The 18,685-nt window shown below is 38.0% G+C and overlaps 1 protein-coding gene across 1 annotated transcript in view; it reads right to left on the bottom strand.

Moving 5' to 3' along the window:
- Window positions 1-18,685, bottom strand: part of MGAT4D (MGAT4 family member D) — a 35,966-nt gene that overhangs the window by 7,218 nt on the left and 10,063 nt on the right. Inside the window, exons 2-9 of the mRNA XM_027729706.2 lie at window positions 18,503-18,664; window positions 15,699-15,839; window positions 13,779-13,912; window positions 11,634-11,680; window positions 9,027-9,140; window positions 7,673-7,748; window positions 2,565-2,676; window positions 1,716-1,846 (exon numbers count right to left, since the gene is read on the bottom strand). Of these exons, the coding sequence (XP_027585507.1) occupies window positions 1,716-1,846; window positions 2,565-2,676; window positions 7,673-7,748; window positions 9,027-9,140; window positions 11,634-11,680; window positions 13,779-13,912; window positions 15,699-15,839; window positions 18,503-18,664 (917 nt within the window). The remainder of the gene's footprint in view (window positions 1-1,715; window positions 1,847-2,564; window positions 2,677-7,672; window positions 7,749-9,026; window positions 9,141-11,633; window positions 11,681-13,778; window positions 13,913-15,698; window positions 15,840-18,502; window positions 18,665-18,685) is intronic.

Here is an 18,685-nt window from a genome sequence, read left to right as displayed (position 1 = left end):
ACAGAACGGTTTGGGTTGAAAGGGACGGTTAAAAATCATCTCGTTCTGACACCCCTGACATGGGCAGGGACACCTTCCACCACACCAGGTTGCTCAGAGCCCCATCTAGCCTGGCCAGGAACACTGGATCTGGCATCCACTGCTTCTCTGGGCATCCTGTACCAGTGACTCACCACATTCACCATAAAACATGTTTCCCTTGAATCCCATCTAACTACACCCTCTTTCATTTTAAGACCATTGCCCCTTGTCCTGTCACAACAGGTCCTTGTAAAAACACTTCTCTCTTTTAGAGAGATTCTTTTAGAATCCCCCTTTAGGTACTGGAATGTGCTGTAAGGTCTCCTCTGGAGCCTCCTCTTCTTCAGGCAGGACAGCCCTGACTCTCTCAGCCTGTTTCCATAGGAGAGGTGCTTCAGCCTCTGATAATTTTTGTGGCCTCCTCTGCACCTGCTCTGTACTGGGGAGCCCAGAGGTGGATGATGATTCACAGGAGGTAAACATGATGAATTTTCTAAATTGTGCAGAGAGCTGGTGGCCCTGCTTATCACAAACCATCTTTTTCAATTTGGTGAGCGGATGAAGTTGAACCTGGATATGTTAATAGTCAGTCGAGGCTGAAAACGTGGACAAGCTGGACAAGTGGGCCACTGGGAATCTCATGGGGTTTAATAAGACCAAGTGCAAGGTGCTGCATGTGGGTCAGGGCAACCCCTATATCGACACAGGCTGGGAAATGAACCGATCGAGAGCAGCCCTGCTGAGAAGGACTTGGGGGTGCTGGTGGGTGAGAGGCTGGACAGGAGCCGGCAATGTTCCGCTCCCCTTAATCTCCTGCTCTGCACAACTGCTATCTGTCTCTGCTTGCTTCCTTATCAACACCAAAGTAACACGTGTAAATGCCTGCAGTAGGGACTGGCTCCACTAATTAAAACTCCTGAACCTTAAAAACCAAGGAGGAGCAGAAACTCTGGTCAGTCCTCCATGGCACAGCCTGTTATACAAGAAGACTATGAGTAGTGACCAGCACCAAAGACTAGTGAAAGAATGCAAAATGACATAAAGAAATACTTAACATATCATTGGGCTCACCCATAGTGCTAGAAATGGCACAACACAACTGTTCCTTTCATTTTCAGTAAAAAGCATCATTTAGTTCCTTCAACCTACATGTTTTCCTGCTCTTTTTTTTTTTTCCAGGAAAACAGTCAATTTTTTTCCCAGGTAGTAAAAGATTTAAACCAAAACACTTAAATTCTGCTTCCTGAAAGAAAGGAATTGATAGGCAAATTTCAGAACAACTGTGGTGGTAGCATTGTATGTTCTACTGACTTTCATATTAGAAGGTCAGCAGAAGGTTACAAGAAACCCATAGGTTTACATATTAATATTTTTCTTTCATGCTGCAGGGTTGCCTACGTGACCAGCTGCAGGCAGATGTGAGCTTGTGCTGTCTGTGTTCTGAGCTGATAGAGGCAGCAAAACAATTCTGGTGCAAAAATGTGAATTTCTGAGAGTCAGACCTCCCTTTATGGCCCAACGGGCTCAAACATTGTGCCACTCTGTGCAGATCCACAGCACAGTACAGTTTTCCCCACTAATTCCAAAGTATGTCAGGTTTGAGAGATTTATATTCTGCTTACTGAAAATAAATTACTTTGTCACTGAGACTGTTTGAATATTACCTATGTTCAAAAACTCATAGACATACTTACTGCATCCTTTTCTGGATTGCATACTTTAACCCAGAGCAGGTGGTCTATAAGCCAGTCTACGGGCTTATCTTTATAAAACATGAGAAAAAATTCCACTACAAGTGGCAAGTCTTCTGATTTAAACAATTTTCCTGAAAGCAAGACAAAATGTTACATGTTCAGATGTTTTCATTGCTATGCAAAAATCACCAGCTTTATGTTTAAAGGTAATTTATTTAAATAAATATTTAAGTATCACCAGCCTTAAACACATGAACATAATTCTGATATTTAGTGAAAATTTCACATAGACTCCAGCTTTGGAGAGTTTTTGATCCTCCAGTTCTTTGGGATTTTGCAAAGACATCCATCCCATGCCTGGAGATATTCTTACACAGTCAACCAGTTGACTAATAATGTGTGTAATTATATCCTATTTCCAAACACAAACCTGCCAGTCACCTGTAGCAGAGTGTCAGATGAAACAGAGCCTGCATAGTTCGTAAAAATACTAGACATGCCATTTCAATGGCAATATTATACTGAATATCTTCAAATTAAGACACAGATATGAAAAAACATTGCTTGATTCTTGAAGACTACACATTACAGGGGCACACAGTGCCCTGGGATGGAACAATTTCCTTTTTATGGGAACCCAAATTTGGATCCTATGCTGAGGAGATTCTGTATTAAAAAGACAGTTTTAAAGAGCACAAAAAGTAAAAGACTTTCAGTGGGACCTTCCCTGAAGAACCAGGGAGGTTTTGATACATGAGTCCTTCCATGCTTTGAAGTGTAATTCTGAGTGAGACCTTTTTGACCTACACAGCTCCAAATCCTGTTGACCCTGTTAAGATCGATACTTACCAATAAACCCAAGCTGTGAAAACTCAAGAACCATCCAGTCTTGGGACTGTTGAGCAGCAAAGCTTTTTATACTTGCAATATAATCAGGTTTGGCTATAATATCGTCTTCCAGCTGAAGAGAATGGAAAAAAAGAAAAAAAGGCAGTGATTTTGTTGTTTGCAGAGGGGGTGGTGATGTTGCCACATGCAAATGTTGACAGCTGTACTGTGTGTACTGAAACTTTGCCAAACTACAGTGGATTGCTATTTAACTTCTACATATATATCTGTTTTAGTATCATTCATTAAATATTTATCTACAGGAGTGACCGTAACACCATGGGTGCTTGTCCCTTTTTTGAGAAAGGAGGACTTCCTACCTTAAAGAGATTTCACTTAAAAGAAAATATTAAACAAAAAGATAAGAAGTTAGGGAAGACAACAATGAACGGTTTGTACTTAAGTTGTATAAGCACTGATAGGCAACAGGAGCAAACTGTTTGAGAAGAGAGGTGCCAAATGCAGATGATTAAGGGCTCTGGTAGCCTGGGCAGACTTTGTCATTCATAAAAGGTGACTGAGAAGAACTGTAGATGACTACTGAGATGCCTGTGGAAAGCAAATTGTCCCAGGGAATTCTGGTAATGAAAGAAGGCATGTGCTGCGTGAATCACACTGAAGGACAGGAATACACAGAGCTTTTGAAGTGTTATAAAGGCTGAGGGAGAATACAGCAGTGGAGCCAGCTAAAGGGTACTTGGAAAGGAGACTTGGAAAGGAGATGCCTGGCTTTCAGAGAAGAATGTGGCACCTGAAAAAACAGAAGCTGCTCCTGATACTAAAATGCCAAGGATAACAAATCCAAATAAGGAGCTTGGAGGCAATGACACAAAGGAAATAAATGTATTTGAGAAGTAATTAAGGAGCAAGCAATTAACAGTTTGAATTCAGTATGGGTGTGAAAACACAAGAAGAGGAGGCTGAGTCTTCAGGAAAATATTGGTGGAGTGTAGTGTAATCATACAGTAATCTGATCTAATTGCTGTACTTTCACTGGCCCTGATACATGTCTGGTGGTGGTAGAATCTGCTTCAGGAAGATAAATAGCTAGAAAATGAATGCTATGAGGGTAAAAAAAAAAAAAAAAAGGAACAATTTCCTGCCGGTTTTGTGTCTTCAACTGACTCAGCACAGTCATCATCAAGAGCTTGAGAGAGCAGGCCCACAGCTTTTAGTTGAATTTAGCCACCACTACAAGTGTAGGGCTGGCTGGAAAGAAATGTGTTGTCAACAGTGAAGCCAGGAGGATGTAGAATGAGGTTAGAAAAGACAAGATTTGACCCTGTCAGCTTTTGCTGATAGTAAGATACCAAAAAAATAGATAGACGGAGACAAACTGATCAAGATGATCAAGATGAATGCTTCTTAACAGATTCTGAGGTGGGGGGACTGAGTTGAGTTGACAGCTATGCAGAAGAGAACAACAACAAAAAAAACCCAACCAAAATGTCAACTTACAAGAAATCTTGCATAAAATCAAATGAGCTTAGAGGAGCTAGATGTAAAGGGATAAAGAGCAAGGTTAGAGAACCCTTAAAGAGAAATTGAGGGGCACCAAAAAAGGATCAAAACCAGTGAGGAGTATCTCAAAAACCTAGGGAGACCACCATATCAAGAAACACCATGAGAAAGCTTACAAGAGCAGCAAAAATTAAAAATACAGAGGCTGTGAATGTGGTTATGAACTGAAAGTAGTTTTGCAAAGTGATAAGTCTGAAATGGGCTTTCCTGAAGCTGGCAGTGAGTATTAGAGAATGTAGTTTGATATCCTGCATAGCACAGGCCACTAAGTTTTTTATATAACCCTGCACTGAGCCCTGTAATTTGTGTTCAACTAAAGCATATCTTCTTGGAGAACATCTGCCATTGCTTAGGTATTTCAGTGTCAGTTCTTTTTCAGTATGTGATACATGTAATTATCCTGAATGCTTAATACTTTTTATCCAAATCCTAATTTGAATTTTTCCACCTTCAGCTTACAGCCACTTCTTTTTCATACGCTCTTCTCTACCAAAAATGGTTATGTAGTGGCACACAGCTGGATCAGGAGGTTTAGGATATGAACTGTCTAGTTCATTTGCCCCATTGCCATGAGAAGGTCAGCAAAACACATGATGGCAGCTAATTTCCTTTCACTCATCAGTACTTTTGGATGAAAAGAGACACATGCACTATAGGCAGGCTATGAAAATTTTCAAGATGATAGACAATAAATGGGTTTCCATTTGTTTTTCTTATGCTCAGAGAAGTAAAAATGAAGTAGTAACAAAAAAAGTGGAAGCATTCAATGGAAGTGTAGGCATCAGACAGGAAAGTGTCTTCCTTTCTAAGTTACATTAAGGTATTTTTATATTTTTGAAACACTGACAATGACTATGTAGAGATTGTGAAGCTCCTTTTAGGAGCTCTGCCAAATAACAGGCTTGACCTAGAGTCTAGTCAGGGGAAGAAAAAAATCCATGTAAAGACTACTAACGAACTCGTTGAGTTATTCCTCAGGCCTTAAATACATTAGAGAAATACGCTTGAGAAACTGAAGTAATGGTATATAAGTAATATATATGTTATATATATATAACTTATAGACAAACTTATATATATATATATATATATATATATAACACAAAGCTTCCCCAGCCTCCACGTGTGGGGATAAAAAAAAAGCATAGCAGTAGTTCAGTTAATTAGATTAGAACTTTATAACAGATCTTAACTGAAGAAATTAAAAGACTTATTTTATGTTTTATTTTTGCTTCCTCTCAGTGCTAATAGAAAACAATTCCCAAAAACTGCTGTATTTGTGTTTCTTTCTGATTTTAAATGTTTGATTGCTTCAGAATGAGCTAAGTCTACAGGGACAAAAAGAACAAATGCATGTCTTCACTACTAGGCTGGGACTGGAATGCCTGCTTTTATAGCTATGTTATGATCCCATTATTACAAGCGCCTCAAGGGGCTCTGGTGGATGCCAGGAGGCATAGTGAAGGTGGAAACAAGGACTTCAAAGATCTCCCACGTTTTATTGATAAAGAAAATGTCACCAAAAACCCCCAACACCCTCCCCCTGCCAAATAAAAGCCCAAAAAACCCCTAACAGAAAACCACAAACACCACCCCGCTCAAAAAAAAACCCACAAAAACAAACCAGAGCAAAACAAACAAAAAAACCCAACAAAAACCAGCAAAAAAACTCCACCCAACCAAACAAAAAAAAGCCCAAAACAAACAAAAACGAACCAACCAAATAAAAAAAAAAGGAGAAGTAGAAGAGATGCTTCAGATAAAAAGGACGAGATTTATTCTGTTTCTTTCAAATACTATGTTTGATCAGTAGGTAAGGTTCATCTTAGCTTCAATGGACTTCAGATTGCCTAAATCCTGGTTCAGCAATATCCTAGAATGAGTGTTTATTTGGCAAAGATCTTGCCTGACTCATAACATCAACTGTAGACATCAAGACTAACCATGTATGCTTATCTTCTTTCGAAATTTCAGAGTTAATACCGGTCACCCAAACTATACCATTCTTGACAAAACAATAAATAAAATCTTAGCTAGTGAAAGTTTTGCTTAAGACTACTGAAGTAAATCTTTGTAGCAGCCTAAGGAAAAGTATTTTTAAGTTATCTGCTTTCCTTTAATACAAGACTTCCAAATAGAGGGAGATTTTATGGCAGCAAGTGTTCATTCTTTTCAGCTGTACTCTACAAAGTATTTTTTGGGCAGAACAGCATCAGTGCTACAGAAACAACTGCAGGCTGGACATAAAAATGAAGAAGTAGATATAGTAGGAATGGTATAAGGAAAGTACAGTTTCTTTTAAAGAAAATTCTGAATGTAGGCATAACTCCCACACAACCATCAGAACGCAGGCTTTGCTCTGAATAACACAGTTCAATATAACTTATACAGTCGTTATATACTGTCTCAGATAAGAAAATTCATGTTCTCAAATCTCTGTAAAAATACAAATACATAAGTAAGTCATTGCCATGCAAACATGAATGCTTGTAGACCTGTGAAACAGGAAAGGACATCAAATACCTGACAGTATCTTAACATTTCACTTCACTGGGTTTCCTATACCTTAATGCTCTAGTCTACACTTAGTAAACTTGGGTACTGTTCTTAAAAATATACAAAAGCCACAGGAAAATACTTCCTTTTCCGCTAAACCTGAACTGTTCAAAACACAACATTTTTCCTCCTGCCTTCTGAGCACCTATGCCACATTGTAGAACACAGCACGGACCCTTGGGTAGCCCAGCTCAAACGTGTTTGTGTTTAAATCCTGACAAGAACCACACAAGATGCCTGCTCCTGCAGTCTTCTCTTCTTCTGCTTCCAGGAATCCTGTGATCTCCTTATGTGATAGTGTCTGGAGTAGAAGACCCAGGAAAACTAAGAACCAAGCAAAACCCTCTTCTGAGCTTTCTTGACACTAATGAGCTATGTGAAAATTTTATGGAACTCTTCCATTATTGAACAACTCTGATAAATTTTGGAATCTCTGGTGGTGATTATGATCTTTATGGAGTGCAAATTAGGAAAATTTAGAATGATGGCTAAAGCTAAGCCTGAATGCATGCAGATCTTAAAGTCTAAGACTAAGTCTTCTGCAGAAATTAGGATCTGTACCAACATGTAGTTTAACTTTAACTTCAGTATTGCTATATTGGTGTGTTTCCCTATCTGAGAGATTCTGGTTTGTTGGGATCTGGGCTACAACCTGGACCTGCCACCACAATTTTGCCTTGCTGCACTAAGTAAAGAGACATTAAACTCTGACTTTCTTAACCTAATCAAATAAGGCCTTCATGCTTCAGTTACCTTGCTATTCAACCTCACAAACGACAAGAAGGTACAGATGGATTTAATCAAATAGTACCTGGCCACAAGATGAATATAAACACAGAAATACGCAGATGCTTGTAAAGAGCACAGGTAAAACACACAGAAAATTACAACAGACTTCTGGTTTTATTGAGGCTTTTAACAAAAATTAAAATTGCCAAAGCTAATAATCGGTACAGATGCATTGCAGCTATTTAATGATAATATAGACATACCTGTAAATACAATGTTCCCTTAGGTTGGGCATATAGCATTAAAAAGCTATAATCCAAATTCTGTTTAGTTCTCCACCTAAACATAAGCAGCAAATTCTGATAAGTTTTTTGGGGGGGTTGCGAGAGTTATTTCTATAATAAAAGCATTTCTAATGCTCTGCAGTTTTTTTTCCTTTACAGTGAAATTGTAAGGTTGAGTATTCTAACCCATAGTTAAGTGAAAAAAACATTTCTCTACAATCAGTGTAAACATTTATATATAATTTGACTTTCCCATAAATGTTAACATTAACTAAGCAAAAAATTTTGATCTCCATCAATGGAGCCTGAAACAAAATGTCTAACAAGTTTATTCATGTCAGTTGACTTAAATGATTCTACTCCTTATATTATGAACAGTAAACACATATGGATTATTCTAAAATGAAAAACAAAGTGCTTTTACTTATGAACAGCACAAAAGCAGGTTAATAAATTAATTTTCCGTTTTAAATATAAATAGAGACTTTGGACAGTCTGTCATTTTACGAGAGGACAAAGTTGATGTTTGATAATCTATGCTGAAAGACTAGAGAGTAATTTAACAGTATTCAAATAACATAAAAGTGTATCTGATTTTAATCATATCTGAAAGTTAAGTATTTAAACTTGTTTATGCTCTGAAACACATAAGATTTATCTATAAAGCCAAAACACAAGCATACATATACTTGCTGATTTCCTCTAACCTAAACTCTCAGTACTGCAGGTCTCTTGCTGCTTTGTTGCAGTGGCTTCTGACAAATTATTTATTGTTGATTGAAAGAAAATTACTTTCCTCCAACAAATCAATGGGGTTTTTTTAGGTTATAATCTCTGTCTCAGTGAATTTGGGGCACGTGAATGAATGAAATCACCAGTTAGGATGCATTAACAGTAGATAAAATGTCTGTGATCACCAAAAGTTAGGTCACTAATTAAACCCACAGTAGTTGTCAGTAGTTAGCTAAGGGGCCACATGGGGTTTCCTTTGTGTGTTCACAGAGCCTCTCCCATACGCATCACATGAAAGATTTTCCTGTTTTGTTTCCTTTATGCTCAGATAATACCTTTTGGCATTATCCATCTGATTTAAAACCCATGGGATGCCCAGAGTCAAGATCCAAAGGAGAAGCCTTGGCTTTCACCCTGAAGCTGATGTGCAGCATAGCTTTTCTCAAGATCTGCTTGTGTAACAATTTTTTTTTAAAGTTACAGTTGAGATCCATTAGCTCTGAAACAGGAGAGCATTATCAGCTCAACCACACTGACTTTTGCAGAATTTTTCATTTTTTACTCTTAGCAAAAGTTCTTGGGTATTATACAGCCATCTTACCTTACTCTGTCCTCAGAATCCCCAAATGTTTTTTTCAGGTTGGAAAGATCTGGATAATAAGAAGCAGGAGGAGAAATGACCTCTAGGACTCCAGACTGGATTTCTCTGGGAAAGCTGTGAGAAGAATCTTTGTGAGACTCCATTCCTCAAAAAGACTTCTGAGGGCAACCATAGACAGAAGGTCCCCAGAATTAGGTCTGCTCCCACACAAGTGGAATTCACAACTCCAGCAAAGAAACTAAGTCACATAGACTGCAAATTTGGAACCAAGAAGTGGTCTTTGACCACCATCAGAACAGACAGGTCAGTAACTCAAAGTCTCAGAAAACACTGGAGAGAAGTGTCTCAAAAATCCTGCCCTTCCTGCATCTATAGATGCTTACTAACAATCCTGAGATAATTGCCAAAATGCAGCAGTAACTCATGATTAAATCCACTATTCAGAACGACACACGACTGTTCCCCCTTGTGTGAGAGCTCCAAGTTTCCTTACCCTTGCTCCAATTATAATTCCATATCCTAGCCAGAATCATACTGTCCAGAGCAGGGGTTTGGTTGGGGTCTAATCTCTGCTCCAAGGATTAAATTTTCCCTTTAAAAGTCATTGAAAAAACATGTAATCCACTTTGAGAGTCAAGCCTGGAAGTCAAATCTCCCTCTCTTCCCAGAAAAAAAAAACCAAACACCAAAAAACCCACAAAAAAACCCCAAAACCAAACCCAACAAACAAGCTCCAATGCAACAAAGTAAAGGATCACAGAAATAAAGAGCTTTCAGAACTGAGTTTCACATTTCCTATGATTAATGAAAAAAACAACACTAAAAATTAAGCACATCAGATTAAAAGCATTATGGAAAAAAAAAACTCTTACGTGTAACTTTGGCAAAGCATTTACACTGCAATAATTTTTTCTAAAGCCATGAAGAAATAGAAAAAATTATCTAAGTGCTCAAACTGCTGTAAGTATTGTACCTTAGCAGTGCCCAACAGTGCTGAGGAGAAATGCCTCTTACCCTTGTCCTTGCTGCAGTATTCCCAGCTGAGATAAACTCTCTGGAGGCAGGAAGCAATGGCTATTACTTAACCAACAGGCTCAGCACAAGGAGTCTTCTGGGGGAAACCTACACCCTAAATGCAGTGTGGGAAACCCTGGAGTGCAGCAGGATGTCCAGAAAGGCCTCAAAAGTGAAGAAAAAGGGCAACTCCTCCAGGGATCTTGTTCGATTTTTTTTTTTATTATTTGTTGGTTGTTTTGCATGGGTGTCCATCTCTTTTCACAAGCAACAGGACAAGAAGAAATGGCCTCAAGTTGCGCCAGGGCAGGTTTAGATTGGGTCTTAGGAAAAATTTCTTCACCAAAAGGGTTATCAAGCATTGGAACATGCTGCCCAGGGAAGCAGTTGAGTCACCATCCCTGGAGGTATTTAAAAGACGTGTAGATGTGGCACTTGGGGACGTGGTTTAGTGGTGGGTCTGGCAACGCTGGGTTAATGGCTGGACTCAATTTTAAAAGTCTCTTCCAACCTAAATGATTCTATAATTCTAATAAAATATTAATACAAAGATTGAGAACTCTTGTAGGCATTTCAAAGGAGTGAGGGGAAAGGTTGTTTCACTTCGAATATTGGCCAAAGAGGGGTTCTGTCAGAGTAACCAATTCACCAATAAGCTTGTGCATGAAAGAACCAGCAACACCAGTACTGCAGCACAGTGCAGATTTCAACTCTTGCTTCTTTCAGTTCACTGCCCTTCAGGGCCTTTAGCCTTATCTGTTTTGTGACTGCTAGCTACACCATACTATTTCTTAAAAGCAGCACTTTTAAAGACAAAAATCTACCAATGATTGTATTTTTTTTCCCAAACGTTTTTAATTTAGTAGTTCCTCTGAAGTTGCTCTGCAGTTTTTAACACGCACAATACTGTAAACATTTATGGGGAGGGAAGATAAGAGCAAGCAGAACTGCAGTGGGAACCAAGCTTTCATTTCATAGCTCTTACATTAATTTTGGCATGGCAAAGAATACCCATCTCATGTTACCCATCATATAATAGTATTAAAGATTATAGAGGTAATCCATTTGCTGCCCAAAAAAAAAGTAGTCAAACAAGGAAACAAAGACACCTGGAAAACATGTAGATGTGGCACTTGTGGACATAGTTTAGTGGTGGCAGTGCTGGGCTAATGGTTGAACTCAACTGATCTTACAGGTCTTTTCCAACCTAAATGATTCTATGATTCTACAACAGACATCAGAATACATTGCAGGCTTGTGTAGTCAGTGGGGATCTAATATATGTAGCTTCAGGTGTGTGAATTGCATCATTAATTTCATGGGGAAAAGACTTGGGCTCAAGTAAATACTTATCAGAGATTTAAGCTGGTTAGTTAAAGCATATTTATGAAATAAAAAATAGAAAATAAACTGATATACATCCTTCTGTTCTGAAGCTTTTGTTTCACAGTGTGTTATGGCACACATACCAAGAGTGAACCTTTGCCTCATTATTTAGCAGTTCCATTTCAGCTGAAATGCTCTAATTTTTTCAATAATTTTTCTTTCAAAAAAACTCACTTGCTGTTGGATGTTACATTCTTTAGGACTTACCTGGTTTTAACACTTTCTGCAACACTCTTAACATAGTCTGTATTCACCTAAAGAAAAGAAGGGTGCATTTCATTTCAAGTCACCTATTTTTGTATTAAACAACCTTTTGTAGGGAATATTTATACGCAAACACTTCATTTTTATTCTCTATTTCTTTTCCTTCCAAACAAACACGGTACATTACAGTAGAATTTCTACTAAAGGACAGTATGGGCTTTTCAAACCAATAGAACTTTCAATGTACTTGAATGCAAAAGTGAACCATCTCCAGCTGTGGTTTCTGCATTTTGTTTTTCAGTGTTCTTGCAGGAGGCCAGGCCATTTTCTGCATAAATTCTATTCTACAGCTTTCAATTATGCCAGAAAAGCACAGTCATAGAAATGTCAGTAAAAAGAGCTGCTTCAGGTTAATCATCCAAAAATCACAAAAGAGGCCTGATGCTGTTGAGAAAAATCACCTAAACAAAATATTCTAAAGCTAGCAGTACTTAAAATTTTAGTTAGTTTCTTCCTAATATAACAAACTTAGGGTTCTTTAGAAATTTTGAGGACATACTTATTCATTACTGCTGTTTCATAAAGGTAACAGTTTCGGTGTGCAAAACACATCTGCTAACTACATTAAAGAGTGCAAAGTTTTATGGATGTGATTTCCAAAGCAACACAATGTGTGTCTTAGCAGTTCAGATTTTTTTTTTAAATACACAATAAGTAAAACCAAGGTGAAATGGTAAGCAAAGAGCTGCAATAAGAAAAAAATACCCAGAACTTACAACTCACTTTCAGTCAATAAGTTACTATGACTTAACCCATGATATAAACATTTAACTCGATCTTTTGAGACATTTGGAGAAAAAGGAAGGTGTAGATTCACCTGCCCTCCTCTCATAATAGATGTTCTTATCACCTCTCATATCAGCACAATCAAGCTGCTCCAATTTACTGCACGGCTGAAAAATGGAAGCTGCGAGAATGTGACTTTGGGGATGGGATAAAGCGGGGAATAATTCCTACAATGGCAGTTTAATCCTAAATTGGCTGATGTGGACTATGTTACTACAACCAGACCTGCTGTTTGTTTAAAGTGTCACATTAGGACTCTCCACTATTCAGAAGTTAACCCTCAAAAACTCACAGAACCCTCTGAAGCCCTGTAATAAAACATTTATCTGAATGGCAGCTTGGCAAAGCTCATCATTGCCAGAGCTCTTCACTGGGAAATACCAACTGTAAAATAAGTTCAGCTCCTGAAAACTATGCTCAAGGGGAACTACAGCCAGTAAAATTCATCCTATATACTTATCACTGTGATCAAAACAGAACAGTGGAAGTCATGACATAACTTACTAAAGTGAACTATGTTCTGTTTGACAATATTACAGCTGCAAAAGTGGTGACTGAACTAAAAAAAAGCAAACCGTAACTGTTAATGAATACATGTATGAATTTAATGTTGCTCATGGAAGGATAAAGAAACATGAATTAAAAATATGAAGTCTGAATAACTGCACAGTCATTTACCTGCAAGAATCTATGACTAGCTAATTCCCTTCTGTAGCCTTTTTTCTAATATGATCAAGACATGTTGGAATAAGAAAAAAAAGCATTTAGCTCTAATATTTTACCTTGAGCCCCGTTTACTTTCCCAAACATGGAACTGATCAAGTCTTTGAACAGTCTTCTTTGGCACATAAAATGTCAAAATGCATGCAGAAGGCTCTAACATGACCTTTGCAAGATATATGATATCAAACTAGAAGATAAATGATCTGAACATTTTTTAGACTGATTAAGTTTCCTTTCTTCAAGTTCTATGGAACTCTTCTGTGGAGGATTTACATTTCATTCTGAAAGCAGAATACCTTACTTTCAGAGATAAATAATGAGTTCATATGGTTTTATTGAAAAAAACTGTTTCTGTAAATGTAATGTGACTTTTTACCCTTCGATCCTCTGAGTTACAGGGTTTTTTCCACATATGAACATTAAGGCACCAGCTGCTCACCATCTCCTCCAGGCCTGAAGAAATCCCTCCCAAAGGCCCAGGTAACATTATTTTGCAGCCTTTCCTACGTTATTACACTAAGACATAAATCTCCATATTGTCTTTCTATCAGCATACTGCACCTTTCCATGCAAACTTACCTCTGCTACAAAGATGATTATTACACAGTCCTTCTCTTGCTCTTCAGAAAGTCCATGCAGTAGGGAATGCAGTGTACTAATCAGGTAATTTTTCTTTTCCCTTTTCACAGTAGGAATACCCATCACCAGTGAGACTGCGAAGAGAGAAGGCCTCAAGTCACGTAATTTTAAGTCAAGTAAAAGGAAAGGGAAATTACATTTTAATTTTGATGTGACCATGACATTTGGTGACAGTTAGTATTCCCTTAGCACTGTGACAGCATTTGCTTTACTACTTGGAAGGAGAGACCCCTCCAGCTAAGTTTAGGTTAGACACCCACGTGTCTATGTTATAAGCACCAGCCCTACACTGTGTAGAGTGTCAACATTTTGGAACTTGGGGATACTACTACCTCTGGCAAACACATAGGTGCCTGCTACTGAGTTTTAAAAGTGAGTATTGCAAAATAAGTGGTTACTTTTGCTTTGGAGATCTAAGTAGTAAGGGTTAAACCAGAACTGTTCTAGTGAACAGGCTCTCACAGGAAGTGAACGCTGTGTATGTATCTCAGAAGGAATCAAATTCAAACATCTTGCTGAGCAGCTTGATTGATATGCATCAATGGTTTCCATAGAATTAGTAATAAGAAGAAAGAAACTTAGATATTATTGTTATTTAAAACAAAGGTGATGAAACTGTCTCTGGCAAAGGTTCCACTAGTACCAAAGCTGTGCTGTATGACATCACTAGACTGTAAGCAGGATGCATCTGCAGGATACATATGGGCATTACCTAAATCAGTGGCCAAACATAGCTCAGTAAACCGATGGAATCTTAGTCCTTGCAGATGATTTCTATTCCCCTAAATCTGAGGAGGTTGGTAAGAAAGCAGCAGATTTTAGAAGAATGGAGTAGGTGCAACTAGTGACTTGCTGCAGACTTTAATATCCATGCCAGTGTCAGCTCAAAAATGCCTAAGTTCCAGTGTTCCTTCCCAGCATATATCCTGCTAAACCACTGGGGTTTTACACACTGAAGGTCAACCTGTCCTTATTAAACTACTTGCTATTGTGATTTTCATGCACAAATAATAAAAAAAAAATTAAACACGGAGCATTCTTTTATTAGTGACACTGATCTATGGGCACTCCGGTGAGAACTACAACACAGGATCACACTGATACAGCTAATTGTTGTACACCTACTAATGAGAAGTCTGTAGAAAGTTATCCATTGTCATGGGCATGGCCAAGGGTTTGGAGTTTTTTAGTTAAATCAAAAGTGCTGCCAAGTGTTTCTTTATATAAAATCACCCTAGAGAAAAATCAAAATTTAAAGAAAATACAAAACTCAGCAAAATGGTTGACTAGTTCCTTCTTTGCTTACTGCTTTTGAATATTCCTTTTACCTGTCACATGACAGTTAAGAGAAGATGTAACTTTATAACTTGTCTTATAGTTCACTGAAATCCATTATGATTTCTGCAGGTGTCAGCTGATTTCTCATGTGGATGAAAAATTACACTGAAGATATATTAACATCCTTTAAATTATCACATCACCTTTACATTTGCATCTCTCATTGGCAAACTGACTGCATTATAAATTCACCTTGGCTTCCTCATTCATACTAATTTTGAGGGTGAAAAATGTCAGCTAATGCACCTTAGCCATAAGAACACATGATTAAAACAAAAAATAATATTGTTTTTCAGTTATGACTGTTTTTCTTGATATTTGAAAAGCTTTTCAGAATACTATGAGGTAAAGATTTTAAATAGGGATGAGTACTTTTGCAATCTCCATTAAAATTAATTCAGCTTGGGCACATTGTTAAGTTAAAGGAGAAAACCCACTCCAAACTTCTGAGTATGCTTCATTGCTAGAATTTAATATAAAATAAAAACATATAGAAAATATAAGCCAAACCAAATTTCCCACCTCCTGTTCTCTGTTGCCCAAAAATAACATTTGGGAAAATTCCATCTTCATATTCTCGAAGGTGAGGTAGATAGTAGTGCATGTTTGTGAGATGCATGGGGAGTTTTCTTGGGAGGTTTACTACTTTCCACTTCATATCATCTTAAAAAAAAACAACAAATCCACAGATACAGATAAAATAAAAAGCCAGCAGTGAAGCCTTTTTTTTTTTTTCAGCTGTTTTGCTCAACTGAGCACTGGCAGATTACCACAAGCAAGGTTATTAAATCAGAACTATTCCTCAGAAGCAATTATATGTCATATATATTACACTATATTAAACTGAGAATTGCCCAGCACAATTTCCTCCCACCCAGGTGATGCTGCAGAACTCCAAGCTTGAACATCCTGGGAACTGAGTCCACATTTTCCTACGATTAAACACTTGCAGGACTGAGCCACCTTACAACACAACAAGCAGTGATTTTAAAAGCAGCAGTAAAAAAAAACTGGTTTGGGGTTTTTTACATAGTTGTCAAGCAATTTTTTAAATGAAAAGAAACACAGATTCTGATAAATAACTTTCTTAATTACATAATAAACTTAAATGCTTTCCCTAAAATATAACACATGGTGGTTCTCAAGGCTCAAACAGAAGTTCTCAGGTTATAAAAAGTCCTATGGCAAAAAGAAGCCATATCCAGGCCTTTAGAAAGTATTCAAGAAACCAAAGATTGTAGTAGGTAAGAGAAATCTTTTTTCTTTACCTGTTTAAAATAAAGATGAAAGCAATAGAAGGTCTATTGACTTGGATGGAAAGTTACTTTTCCTTAAAAAAATTGCATCTAAGATAATTCCCAAAATTTACCACCTTTCAAAGTGACGTACAAGTCTCACAAACAACCACCATCAGCCTTATTCACTCAGCTTAGATCAACAAAGACAGAGCCTTACTGAATGGGCAATATTTTAAGTTTTTCAACTTCCAAGAAGTATTCCCACTGAAAATAAGAACTCAGAGATTCCTGGCCCTAGAAAAAACAGCTTATAAAAACCCCAAACAACCATATATATATATATATATGTATGTATGTGTGTGTGTGTGGTTATATGTATATATAACGCCCAGACATTTGTGTATGAAAGAGAGACCCACAACTCCTCCCACTCTGTTTTACCATTAAATATACAGGAGTTTTGCTACATAGAAACGTTTCCATTTTTGTTGTACAATAAAAATTGGCTGGAATGAGAAGCAGAAGGGCAAGTAAAAACAAAAGGAAAATTATTCAGTGATTTTAAGAAATTTCTGCTTTAAATCCTGTGAACTGACAGCTTTAATACTTCCTGATATTCAGCTAGCCCCAGTGTGAATTAAGAGGGAAGGGGAACTTGAGGTCTTCTCTACTGCTATTATGTGCTTTAGGCAATAACTGTATGTGGGGCTACTGGTGGCTGCCAACGTGGCTCTATTCTAAAGCTTGTAAGGCCACAATCCTGCCAACACTCAGCTGTTTGTTTATGCACATCTGAACAGTCCCACTGAATTAACATTGAATAAACAGACAAAAACTGGCAGGGAATAACAGGATAAGAAACAAATCTGACCATACAAAGAAGAAATGCACCTTGTTCCTTCTTCCCCTGTAAAAATCCTGGTTAATTCCCTGTTTTAATCTGATTACCAGCCTACTGTACTCAATGAAAATAAGGATTTTTAGATGGCAGTTTTCAGTATCACCCAGACTCTTTCTGAAGTTGGGGTGTACTGTGAAATGCCTCCAGCACAGAGATGCCTATTCTAGTTTCCTTTCTCTCCCCAGGGAAGTAGGTCTTCCAGCAGGTCTTTCAATCTGAATTTGGGAGGAAGGCAGATCACGCACAACTACATCACTTATTTTAGGGGATGGGATCAAACTGTCAATCTATTGTATGCAACTACAGTGTGCATATAGATGGAGATGTACAACAGCCTGTAAGGCAAGGTAACTAAGAAGTTAAACAATGGGAAGAAGCCGCATCACTAAACTTAATTGCATGTTGCTGTCCCTCAAAAAAATTCCCAAAAACCCCAAAAAGCCCCCCCCAAAAAAAAGCCACAAAAAAAAGGGGCAGAGACATGCCCTACCCTCCTCCCCCCAATAAAAGTTTTAATTGGCAATGCTTACAAGCATTCACATTTTCCTTCTGATTATTAACCAACTGCTTGCAAGATGAATTCTAGCAGGGACACTCTTGGTCTGTATCTAGCCAGCAAGTCCTCATGGGGCTTCCCAACTCCTGGGTTCAGCAAACACGGATGTGATCTGCCTGCTGACATGAGACTGCACACCCACACACCACCTCAGTGCCCAGCCCTTCAAAAAGTCACTCCACCTGGAAAGTGTGGAACATCTGAGGAGGTGTACCTGCCTTCCAGGTCAGAACACAGCCCTCTTTTTATGAGGGTGTACTGGTACAGTAAAAGCTGGTAAAAATAGCTTATTCAGTGCTCTCTGGTTGGCAGCAAGAGAGGGATAAGGACTGTAATAATCTCGTTCAGCAATATAAACAGCTTTGCCACTATGACACCACTGCAGCTCAGTGTGCCCCCTTTTATTTATCTCCTTATTTGATCACTGTTTAAAATGCACAGGTAATACAAATTTGTGAGGATTTGCAGAGGCATTTCAAACAGGAATTACTCCCCCAGCCTTTTCTTCAAAAGTAGAACCCTCTACTTAATGCTAATATAATCAAAGCAGTGATTTTTCTCCCCACACCAGTTATAAACATGAGCACACAAAACTGAACTGTTAACACAGTACATTTTTATACATACAGACCTGTATGATTTGTTGTCAAGTTTCCTCTTGTTGCAACTATACGTCTAATTTCATCGAGGGCACTGCTCAGTTCGTGTGATCTTCTTTTATTTTCCTTTTCAGCATACAATAGTCTTTGCCGAAGTTCTAGAAATTGGCTTTCATACGTGTCTAAGTCATTTCCTGCAGTGAGAACATAATTTC

The sequence above is a fragment of the Pipra filicauda genome, unplaced genomic scaffold, assembly GCF_003945595.2.
Source record: "Pipra filicauda isolate LSUMZ 115617 unplaced genomic scaffold, ASM394559v2 scaffold516_size422861_pilon, whole genome shotgun sequence".
NCBI lineage: Eukaryota > Metazoa > Chordata > Aves > Passeriformes > Pipridae > Pipra > Pipra filicauda.
This window is presented reverse-complemented; position numbering and strand designations above follow the sequence as displayed.